This window comes from Caretta caretta, chromosome 3 (genome assembly GCF_965140235.1).
Source record: "Caretta caretta isolate rCarCar2 chromosome 3, rCarCar1.hap1, whole genome shotgun sequence".
Lineage (NCBI taxonomy): Eukaryota > Metazoa > Chordata > Testudines > Cheloniidae > Caretta > Caretta caretta.
Window position 1 is genome coordinate 160,483,972 of NC_134208.1, and position 11,831 is coordinate 160,495,802.

The following is an 11,831-nucleotide window of genomic DNA, read 5'->3' on the forward strand; positions in this document are numbered from 1 at the left end:
ACAGAGGCACAGCAAAATTTTAAAGGTGTATGACCCCATTAGGTCATTTACCAAGTTGGTTAGAATTTTTGGAGGCCTCAGTACCAAGACTTGTGCTTTAACTATTCTAAATGCAGCCTTATTTATTACTCATAAATATTGCATCTTAACACAAGGTCCATGTAATACACATGGATTGTCCTCTAAATATTGTGTTTATATATATATATATCTATATATAAAACATATATAGATACATATAAATCTGTGTGTATATAATATAATATAAAAAATTATATAAAATCTCTATAAATTTGTATATAATTTTTTATATCTATCAAGACATTGTTCATTGATCAGCAGTATTTTGCTTGAATCCACTTGCAACAGCATAGCCTTAACTTAGAAGGAGGTTGATTTTGTGTTTCTGGCCATGCGTTGGCTGACCAGTATAAGATTCAGTGCCATCTTAAATGCTTTCCCTCAGATAATGAGCTCACTAGCGTTGTAAGTCTTAATAAGACATGTCTGCGTTGTGCCCACACTCTTGATTAGATCCTCTCTTTAGACTTTGATTTAGACTTTAGTGAAACCAAAATCTTGTTGTGTTGTTGCACATTAGCGGGGTTCAATTTTAGAATTTGCAACACTTAATTTTTTTTGCAATACTGTGTTTTTAGGTCTCTGGAAGAGTGCAATTTTAATATGAAAAAATTAGGAGATTTATGTGCTTAGAACATTTTAATTCAATATTTCTCATGCTTCTGCTTCAAATCGATGTTTCTTTTAGATCACAAAGTGTATATTTGGCACAAACGTAGTGAACTGCCAATTGCGGAGCTGACAGGGCACACGCGTACAGTTAACTGTGTGAGCTGGAACCCGCAGATTCCATCCATGATGGCCAGCGCCTCCGATGATGGCACTGTTAGAATATGGGGACCAGCACCTTTCATAGACAACCAGGATATTGAAGGTAAAGCAACTTCCATGTATATTTAAAAAGAAACTGTAATAGAAAGCTTCTGTAATTGAAATAATCCATCCAGTTGCTTTGGATTTCTTGACAATAATTAAAACATACAATAAGAATATAAATAATATAGTAAACAACCCTCAAACAAAATTGAGTTTCCTGAAAAAGGCCTCAATCATCAGACCACAAAATAATCTGTCTACATATTCCCCCAAACATATACAGCTGGAAAGTGATGCTATCAGAGGCATCCAGGAACCACTTAAACCCCCAACATGGAGCTAGAGTGGATTATAATGTCCCTAGATACCTCAAGATGGCTTAACATTGCCTGTGTTCACTGCATGTAGAATAACAAACTGTTATGCAAATATTAAATAACAAATACTAACCTCACTCTGGAAACAGAATGAGGTTATTTAGCCTTAAGTGAATTTAATGCCCCTGAAAGATACTAGATAGCCCTGGTGACTAGTCACTTCCCCAGAGAACTGGTACAGCACGGGCAGTAGAATTGCAAGTTTTCCCACCCACTGTTGTCTCAGTTCTATTGAGGAAATTCCCTGTATTACAATGAGGGTATTTCAGTTTCCATGTCTATTCAGTCCCTAGCCCTTCTACTGAGATTGCTAACAAGGTGGCTGCTGATGGTAGCTCTTGTATGAATACTTGCCACTGAACAGCTGTCTGGTGGTAATGACTTAAACTAAATCAGCCCTGTACTTTGTATTCTATTACCAGTCCCAACAAACCCAAAATGCTTTCCAGCTCACGTTCTCCTCATTCCTTTCCCTTCACATTTCTACCACCTGTATGCTAATCTAAAATTTAAGATCTGCCTCCCACAGGAAAGCAAATGCTTGTATAACATGAGTAACAGGAAAAGTGGGGCAGGGGGGTAAACTTTAAGTAAAAACAATGTGGATTTATTTTATATAGTGCTCTGTGTATAACCTAGGTGGAATAGTTGGATTAGTGTCCTGATACTTCAGGAATCTGAAAATAAGCAAACAGTTTTTGTAATTGTTTTCACTTAATGTTCTCTGGGAACTTTTGAAGCCCAACAGGGCTGTCTCCGTAGTGACCCTTTCCCAGTATAGATCTATATCTAAAAATTGTCAGAGTAAGTAAGAGATTCCAGTAGGAAAAAAATCATGTCCGTTCTAAATCAGTGTCCACTCCATTGCTTATTTTTAGTGTGTCACTAATTTTTGTTTGTTTTTGTTTTAAGTAGTGTGTGTTGAGTAACAAAAAAAACCTCTCCAAATACTGTGTATTAATCTCCTGAAAGAGAGGAGAGGATATTTGGAAGTCAGAGCGCGCTACTTTTTGTTAAAGCGAAAAGATTATTGGTTACATACATTAATAGAATGCAAAAGAGTAGCTCCCCTTCAGTGAGGAGGATAAAATCCATAGCACATGATTACTCTGAAGCGTGTTAAATTTGTGTGTATGTTACATGTATATAAGTAAGTTATAATTATATATCTTGTAATGGAGGTTGTTACACCTTGAAAAAATTTCTTATCCAAGTTTAATCTTTTTTACCTTTCATCTTGTCTTTGCTCAGAGGAATGCAGTAGCATGGATAGTTGATGGCGAATTTGGAGCAGACGACTTCTCTTTAACTTAAAATTAGTCGTATTTTAAATGGCTTGGGATTTGGTGCAAACAACATGATTGATAGCTGGACAGACATGCTCGTCATGAAAAAAGAACCATTTCTGAAGCCCGATCGGGGCCAAACATTTACCACCTTGCTTCATAGTAACCAGTTGAGATGAAGCACGTCGTCAGAACGATGTTGGACGCCGTGTCGAATTACCCCCCCCCCCATCGGTTGTGAAGAACTGTGCTACATTCAGGCTAACCATTGAACTCAGTATATATATTTTTTCCCTCCTGCCTTTTTGTCTGGCGGGCTACCGTTCTTGTTGCTCTTCTGTGTAATGAAGTTTAAATGCTTGTTTGGAAAACTTTATTTAACAGTTTAGAAGGCTTGATAGAAAGAGTGCTTTAGTCTGAAGAGTATACATTGGATAGGAAAGTATTTCCTTCTCTTGTTTCTCTAAATCTCTCTCCGCCTTATTTAGCTTGAGATCTTTGCAGCTTGGTTCATGGACTCTAGCCTTGCCCGTTGCGCAGTATATATCAATCCAGATGATAAACCAGTGAACTATGTCAAAAGCACTCTCAATATCACACTTGACAAAAAGTTTTGTACTTTTCACATAGCTCGTTGCCCTGTAAAGGGGTTAACAGCACAATTTTTTTTAAAAAAAATAAATTATTTATAGGATTAAAGTGACTTCATTTGTATACATTTGGAATTTAAACCAGCTTAAAAAACAGTGTCATGAAATGCAGTATAACTGATGCTCTTTTAGAGTATCATGCAAGACATGGTCAAAAGCAGTGGCTGGAAGGAGTTTTACACAGGCTACGTAAAGTATTCTTTTAAAAGAAACCTCATTTCCCATCTTAATGAAGAAACAGAATTATTTAGAAGTGAGAGCTATCAAAATGCACCATGAGACTAGTAGTTTAATAAACAGGACAAAGGTCAGTTTTTAGATTACATAAATACATGCAACAAGTTTTGTCTTAACTTGTGCAACAATTCTGATAAAAGCTTAGGAAGGACCTGAAACAAGGATAATGTTGTTTTGCTTTGTAATTTTAAAAGTACCTTTATCATCCAAATTACAATCCATATTGACAATTTGTATAATTTTTCCCCTAACTTAAATACAACTGCAGCATTTTCCTTAGTATTTGACTAACAAAGATGCATAGATTTTTGTTTTTTGAGGTATTTTGAAGTTTACAGGTTTAAATGTGTCTGCTGGACCTTGTTCTGTGCTGGTGCTGTGAATAGCCTGACATTTTTAGGAATGGTTCCTTAATTTCTTATTAAAAAGACAGTTTGAGTACTGTATGCTTCTCAAAATAAACAGGTGGCCTGGTATCTCTAGTGTGCTTCTGCACTACTCGGCAATTGATTATGGAATGGTGTTAAATTCCCTCTTCTCAACTGGATGGTGAAGGTAGTATCAGGGCTGCCATGAAGTAAAGAGGGAGCAGGGAAGAAGGCAGGCCATCATGAAAGATGTGAACAAAAGGGTGGCTGAGTCTCCTACTGGGACTAAGTAAGTACTCTAGTGTCCTCCTTGGTTGGTTGAAGGGATAACTCTGGGAGAAGGGATAACTGTCCATGGGAAGAAAAAACAGACTTGTGGTTGGGTAATGGGAATGGAGGAAATAACACAGTCATAAGACCCTTTTTTTTTTTTTAAAGGGTGGGGCCAGGACCCAAATGGATGCTCCCAAGGCATATAATACAAGAGAGATTCTAACAGACTATGGCCATTAGGTTCTTTGACTCTCGCATGTAATCTTAAACACTTAAAAAATTATACACACTTTTTGCTGAGACCAATCCTTAATTTGACCTCATCCTATATTTTGATATTTTCCCATCTGAAATAAGAACTGAATTTCAGTACCTTCAATCTCGTTCATTTGTCTTCAGCTTCCTAAAATGACTTTAAAATTCAGCTGAAATGCTTTTTAAACAAATATAAAATCGTGTTTAATATTAGAATTCAATATCTGTGTAGACTTGGATTACAAACAAACTTTAAACCAAAAAATGGAAAATTAGTTCTCTTCTCTTGACCTGCTAATTCTGGAGATCAACATTCTGTTTCTCCTGCCACCGTTGATGGCATGTCACAGCATTAAGATGATCGTCTTGGTTCTGTGGTGTCAGTGATACTCGTACAGGTTTCAGGAGAAGCAAAGAACACTGAGCTCAGTCTTGGCAAGCTAACCATTTTGGTTTAAATAAAAGTCAAATACCTGCATTTTTTACAGTGCTTTACATCTTCAAATTAGCGTACAATTGATAACAGCAATTGTGCTGCTATTTATACTTTCCAGGCTTCACATATATTCTATTAATTTGGCATTTTAAGCATTTTTAGAGCATTACTGTCTCCTTTAAACCTAAATAAAAATCTCTTCTCCACCAAGAGCATGTAATGCAGTCACTGAAGGGTGGTTTGTTTTTTTTTAACCCTTTATACTTTTAGATGACGTGGAGCCCATTCTCTCGTTCTTTGTTCACCCAAAAACTAACACTGACTTCACTGGGAATTTTGTGTGTGTGTGTGTGTAAGGAATGTGGGATCAAGCCCCTAATATAAATCCAGAAGATTGATTTGTGCTTAGTCACTTCACAGGATTTTCAGCATAGCGCCTATAGCTAAAACTATTAGCAGGGACTCCATATCTAGTGTAAGCTACAGTACAGCACACTTGAGTCAGTACCTTCTTTTTCATTGAGAATTGTGACAAAGAATATTAAACTTTAATTCTCTTGCCAAAATACTTATTTCTTCTCTTCCTCCTTCCCCCCCCCCCCCCCCCGGGCAAGCTTCTGGACTTTAGAGTCTACTCCTAATGTATACATGGTGAACACTTTGAAATGGGGTTAGTGAGAAGCACATTTTGAGATTGCCATTTAAATTTAGTTACGTAACTCAACTATGCAATATAGATGGGAAGGCTTCTGTACCAGCTAGATGGTGTGGTTCATTTCTAGAAGTCTGTCTTACCAAGTTTGCTATATACATTGTGCCTGCGTCTTACACGTGATATGCAGATACTGATAGAAAGGTGAGACTGTGGCTTTATGGTACTTAGTCTGACAGCAAGATTACCTGTAGGCCTATAGGCTGTGAATGATGACTGGCTACTGTTCTAGACTCTAGACTAAAAAGAGCAGCCTAAACTATTCTTAACATGCTACCACATAGTCATAATGTGTGGTTTGAAAAGTACCAATACTTTTTGCCCATAGACCAAAAATAAGACTTTGGCTATGGAAAAAGCAAATGCAGTAGACTCATCTGCAATGTGTTCATTTCCATGTGCTTAAAAATGTTCCTAGGCTGGGATCTAAGGGTTGGAGCAAATAAGAGTCCTATTTCTCCCCAACAATCAGTTATATCTAGTAACTGATGCTATACTTCTGGGGGAACATACTGTAAGCTTGGTTTTTTGCATTTTTTTTTGTAGCTGTTGATTAAAATATTCACAATAGCTACTCATTATCAGCAATGTAAATCTTTCCTGAATTATGCTTAACCATTTATCTGAATGTGCCTGTGCTGTTCAGGTAAGTAGTTTTTTGAGAGAGATGATGGAACGCAAAGGGGGAAATAAGCTGCTGTTACAAATCTCTGTTCTGAAAAACTTTTATGTCTAATTCCCTCACTCTTTTAGTACAGGTTCTTCAAATGTAAAAGAAGTAACCCTAATAATTTTAAAACTAGTGCAAAGATGCAAGCTGGAAAACTATCCAACTCTTGCCAATAACTTGTCATCCTGGTTTCAAGCAATTAACGTCTAATGCAATCAATTCACTATTGGCAGTATTTGTGTCTAGTGGCATCTCGCTGCACCAATAAATAATGCTCCCAATTCAAACAAAAGTTTGAAGGTTTCTTTATTAGGATATTGCTTCCTAGAAAGTAGAACTGACACAATCAGTCTATGTTGAGTATAGGGAAATCAACATACAGGTCTAGTTTACAGCCAAATTTGTTGGCTGATGTGAGGGACAACCAGAGAGGAGAGAAGACAAACTTTCAGTAGACTCTTTTTCAAATCCATATCCCTAAAACAATAAGTTGTCTCAATTTAATTTATTTGCAACTCCTAGAACGAGGAGCACCAATCCTATATATGGCTTTAAAAAAATACACATTGGTTCGTGTCCATTTTCAGCTACCATACTTGATTTAGGAAGAACTGCTAATTTTAAAGACAATTAGCAAAACTTCATTAACTCTTGTACACTTTTTTCTTTTTAAAACAGGGTGGACTTCATTGAATTGTGCAGTGTTGAATTGCTGCAGTAGCTGCCTCTTGTTGCTGAAACACAAACTATAAACCCATTTCCTGTCTGCTAAACCAGATTACCTGGGTTCAGTAAAACAGCTAAGTGTGAACGTTTTCCTATTTGGTATATATGAGAGAGAGAGTGTGAGTGTGTGTGTGTGTATTACATAGACATGGAACCAAGTGTTCTAGGTACTGGTCATGTTTTACTGCATACTTTAAGTCATGTTGTGTGTATGTGAAATGTCCTCTGACTACAGGCATCAGTTAATATCGGTATATTTTTATAAATTTGAAATTCAGTGTGCCCCATCTTTCACTTAAACATTTTTCCTTGTTAGGGAAATGTGTTAGATTTGAATCTTAACATTTTTAGGCACAGATGGAAAAAAGTTATTGGCTCCTTGAAAATGTATGGGACAAAATGGATCATCAAAGCATGTATGTACTTACAAACCAAGCTGTAGAGATCAAGAAAAGAACTTTACTGTTGATCTCAAGATTTCTAAATTGTCAAGATTTATATGGAGTTGTGGTGGAACTAGTTAACACTTAGAGCTTTTGGTATGTAATGACTATTTGCTATGGACTGATATTAAATGTTTCAAAGGATTGCGTTCTTAAACTTTCTGGATTTTTTGTTACTGTCCTCTTGGATTATATTTAGTAGTTTAAATTTCTTTGCTATATTATTACATTAAAATATAAGAATGTTGGGTCTCATATTTATTTTTCACTTGTTTTACTAATTATTTACAGAACACCCTTTGTTAACTTTTTTATTTTATAAATGTGTAGTATTTTAAACATCTTTAAAAAGAAAATTGTTCAATTGGAACTACATAACTTCTGATTTGTTTTTATTAGGGTTTTTTAAAAAAAACACTTTTTCCATGTCAGTGCACAGCACTTAACAGAAATGTTTGTATTCCCTTTCTTCAGTTCAATAAACAGAATGAATAACTGGACTGAATAGTTCTTAACACTCCTAACCTTCAGTTACATGGCTGTCAATTGGCTGTCCATTACACCTCAGATTTGACAAAATAGAACTTTCAATATTTTAGCATTTTTAGTGAATATTTTCCCAAATATGTATTTGAATCTAACTTAAATGAAGCTGACCCTTTCTAACTTGGCTCAAAATATCTATGTGTAGACTCCTAGGCTTTGCTTGTTCAGGTTTAACCTACACTAGCTGTTTTGTAATACTTGACACTTACAGCACTTAGTCTGTGTTTATCTACATCCTATTAATGTATGCACTTTCAAAACACAGTACAAGCACTGACTGACTAATCCTTCCCATTCATATGAGAGGGCAATAATCTAGATAGTAAATGCTATAGGGTAGGGATTGTCTTATTTTTTTATACAGCACCTAGTACGGTAGGGTGCTGCTACATTGGACCTCCCAGGTAATGCTGTGCAGCGGTATTAAACTACTTTTTTTGGGGTAGGTATTTCCCAACCACCTTAAGTCAGATCCTGCTTGAGGCTAGCATTGAAACTACAGTGTTGACCTAAAGGAGATTCCTCCTACTAGCTTCCCCTTTTATTGCATAAACCACATGCGTTCACTTCCCCTGCTCTCTGTTCTCTTACCTGATACCGTGATGTTGATGCCAGTCTCCACCATCTAAACGTTAAATTTTCAAATAAGCAGCTTCCTTGCTTTCTGCTATGGAGCTCCTTACAAATTTAGAGGAGAGGCTTTGTAATCCTCTGCAAAGCCACATCCTTGACCTTTCAGTTTGTTCTTAAATCTCTTCTTGGCCATAACCCCTACAACAATCTTGACAACAGAGGCAGCTGCTGCCCTGAATTCACTGGCTATCAGACTGACTGTCACAATGTTTCCTTGTGCTCTTCCTGGCTGTCTCTACGTGTTGCCTCTTGTTATATACTTAAATTGTAAACTTTTTAGGATGCTGGGACCATTTTTTAAAGTGTTGGCACCGTCTCTGGTGCAATAGCTCCTAGGTCCTACTATAATATAAACAATTAGTATAAAACTGTACCAGTGTTGCAAAGACATGAAAAAGTTAAAGCCCAAGGCTGACATACTATTAGCAAGCTTTTAAGGGCTTTCTGTAAAGGACTAAGGCCCTCTCTTGTAAAGTGATGCTAAAACACTTTTGTTCACAAAGGAGTACGCTCCCTCCTATTGATCATCTAGAATACATCTTTCTCCCACCCGTAAATTCTAGTGATAGATTCTAAACACTAAAATCTGAATCATTCTACTGACTTCTGTAGTAAGGTAGAATGAAATCCAGACTAGCTTAATTGCTAGCTGGAAGTATGAAGACTCTACTATGCATTCCTCTCAGGCTATTTGTGCTCAGTGTCTTCTGATAACTATATATTTTCCTCTAAGTCCTCAGACTCTGCAATGGTTCTGTAGGATGTTGGCACTCATGTCCAGCTAATGAATTGTATTGTTAGCACTTCTTACAGCTACCACAGGTATGTGATAAGCTCATGACTAAGAGGGGAAGTGACCTATGCTATGTGGGGGAGGTCCTACAACACAATCCATATTATTCAGATTCTGAAAGTTTGAGAAACTGCTGCTGTAGTGAAAGCCTGCACCTTGGTTAGTGTTAGCCCAGCATGTGCCCATTTCAACCGTTGAGCCAATGTATATAATATAGAGACAGATTATTAGCTCTAGCCTGTTTGTTTTTGAAAGTAAAGTTATGTTCATATCTGAGTAGTTTGATACTGTAATTAGAAAATTGCTTTAGTCACTCAAGTATAGTTCCTTAAAGTGCTTGTTTGGCCATACAGCTGCTTATCAGGGGAGAGATTGGAGTCAGTCATATTAAGATACTTGTGTGGGGCAGGGAGGGTAGAAGAACAGATGGCTTTTGAGTAGTTTTTCCATTCCACAGTAGATGTTACCAACAAAGATATATCTCTACAGACATCAGGAAGGGAATCTTCTTAGTTTAACAGCACCAGCATCCAAGCTTAGGCTGCACTGGGTCTACCCTGCCCACTCTTCAAAGTGAATTCTGACCATCACCACTCTAAAAGTCAATAGAAACCATTCAAATAGTCTATGTATGTATTAATATAGGTTCTCATTATTTCTCTTCTTTCAAGGTGGTAGCACTAGCTGAAATTTTCTTAGCTTCTGCAGTGTAATTATACATTGAGGCTAGTGTCATTTCTATTATGAAATGCCATTTAATAACTTAGTAGCTATCATGTGACAGAAGGCAAGACTTCCCTTTCTTTCTGCCCTCTCCCCTCTTAGTCACCCTAAGCCTACTGAATGTCATGGCATTAAACCAACCATTAGTTTTACAGCAAGGTCTGAAATCTGTATTGCCAAAGAGCAAGTACAAAACCCCTAAATTTTAAGCAATCTATAAAGATGAAGTGTTTATGTCTGCTCTTCACCATTTACTTGCCCCATATATTCAAATCTGTCTGAACCAACAGTCACTGCCCTGAGCAGTGAGTCTGTGACAAGAGGGAGAAATGCAGCAGCTATCTGGAAAACCATTCCTTAGTAGTTGTCTTTTCAAGATGGCTTTTTTTAGGACTGAATCAGCACCCTACTGAAATCATTAAGGGTATGTTTCTACTCTACCACCACCCCACCCCCAGATCTTCACCCCTTGTTACAGACTCATGCTAACAGATATCAACCTAGTGCACTAAAAATAGCATGGATGTTGCAGCTCAGACTCTCAAACCCCCAGTAATGGAGAGTGCTTGTTTCCCTGACAATAGCAGAATGTGCCACAAGGATGCCATATTAAAGTTACTACAGTCCTGAATACAATCTGCTGTGGGTACTTTCAGCCTACAGCTTGAAAGCCCAAGCCACAGTCTCTGTGCTACTACTTGTAGTGCATTAGCTCAAGCCACACGAGCTTACGTCTGATAACCTTGCCAGGGGGACATTAGGCTTCCTTTTCAAGATAGTTTTCTGTAAGTGGTGATATGTACATAATGATGAGATTTGGAAAGATTTATTTTTAAAAGGAGGCAGCTTTAGTCTTCTAGTAGCACTTTTTTCAGATGGCAAGGTGGTTAGGGTTCTCACCCTTGGTACTCACCTTGGTTGTTCCTTGCCTCCTGCCTGGAATTATGTTAAATGACTTCACAATGGGCATTTAACTGGTGTACATACATATAAATTGAGCCACATGTCCAGCTACAGCAACCTTTCCTTTGTAAGCACCACACATTTTCCCCCTGTAGCCCTCAAGTACAATGGTTTATTTACCACTCACACAGGCCTGGCCTTGTCTCTACTGGCAATTTCAAACAAATCTCCTGTGTGTCAGTGGTCAGAGTGTTGCTATAGGTGAGCTGTCAGCATTTTCTACCACCCTTTGGACCATCCACCATATTGCAGTTATTTTAAGAGCTCTAACAGAATATCTTTAGACTGTTGACCTTCATATTGAGAAAACACCTTAGATATGGTAGCAGTTAAAGGGACTGGAGAAGAGGTGAATTGCTGAAGTCTTCCCACATCATTGTTTCAGGGAAATATGGTAAGAAGTGTAGGATAATACAGTAGGGAGCATCCATTCAGCACAGAAATAGGCTATGAATTTCAAATGTTACACTTGTTACTGCCTGGGTACTGAAGTTATCTCAACATGTGTTATTTTGTGACATCCCAAACACCAAAAGGTGCAATGCAAACTTGTATGAATAGATACTACTTGGTTCCCTGAAGCTAGTGGAATGCACCAAGAGGATTTCCAAGAGAAGAGGTGATAAAGTTACTTCTATCCTGAATGCAAGCCTGAGTGAGCACTTTGGCCCCCCCAAAAAATCTGTGTATCCACGAGATAGAGGAAGCCTGTAGTTAAGAGCATGGAGTCAGAAACCCAAGTTGTAATCAACTCTCACTTTTATCCTCTCTGCACCTCCCATTTCCCATCTGTAAAATGGGGATAGTACTTATACCACTTAGTAAAGCACTTTTGAGACCTAT

The 11,831-nt window shown here is 37.5% G+C and overlaps 1 protein-coding gene across 4 annotated transcripts in view; it reads left to right on the forward strand.

Annotated features, from left to right (window-relative positions):
- Positions 1-7,830, forward strand: part of WDR26 (WD repeat domain 26) — a 46,046-nt gene extending 38,216 nt beyond the window's left edge. For 3 of the 4 annotated variants that reach the window (XM_048843308.2, XM_048843309.2, XM_048843310.2), the window contains 2 exons: positions 770-955; positions 2,526-7,830. In XM_048843308.2, the coding sequence (XP_048699265.1) occupies positions 770-955; positions 2,526-2,551 (212 nt within the window). In that variant the 3' untranslated portion in view covers positions 2,552-7,830. The remainder of the gene's footprint in view (positions 1-769; positions 956-2,525) is intronic. The other variant, XR_007355689.2, reaches the window with a different exon arrangement.
- Positions 7,831-11,831: the final 4,001 nt, after the last annotated feature.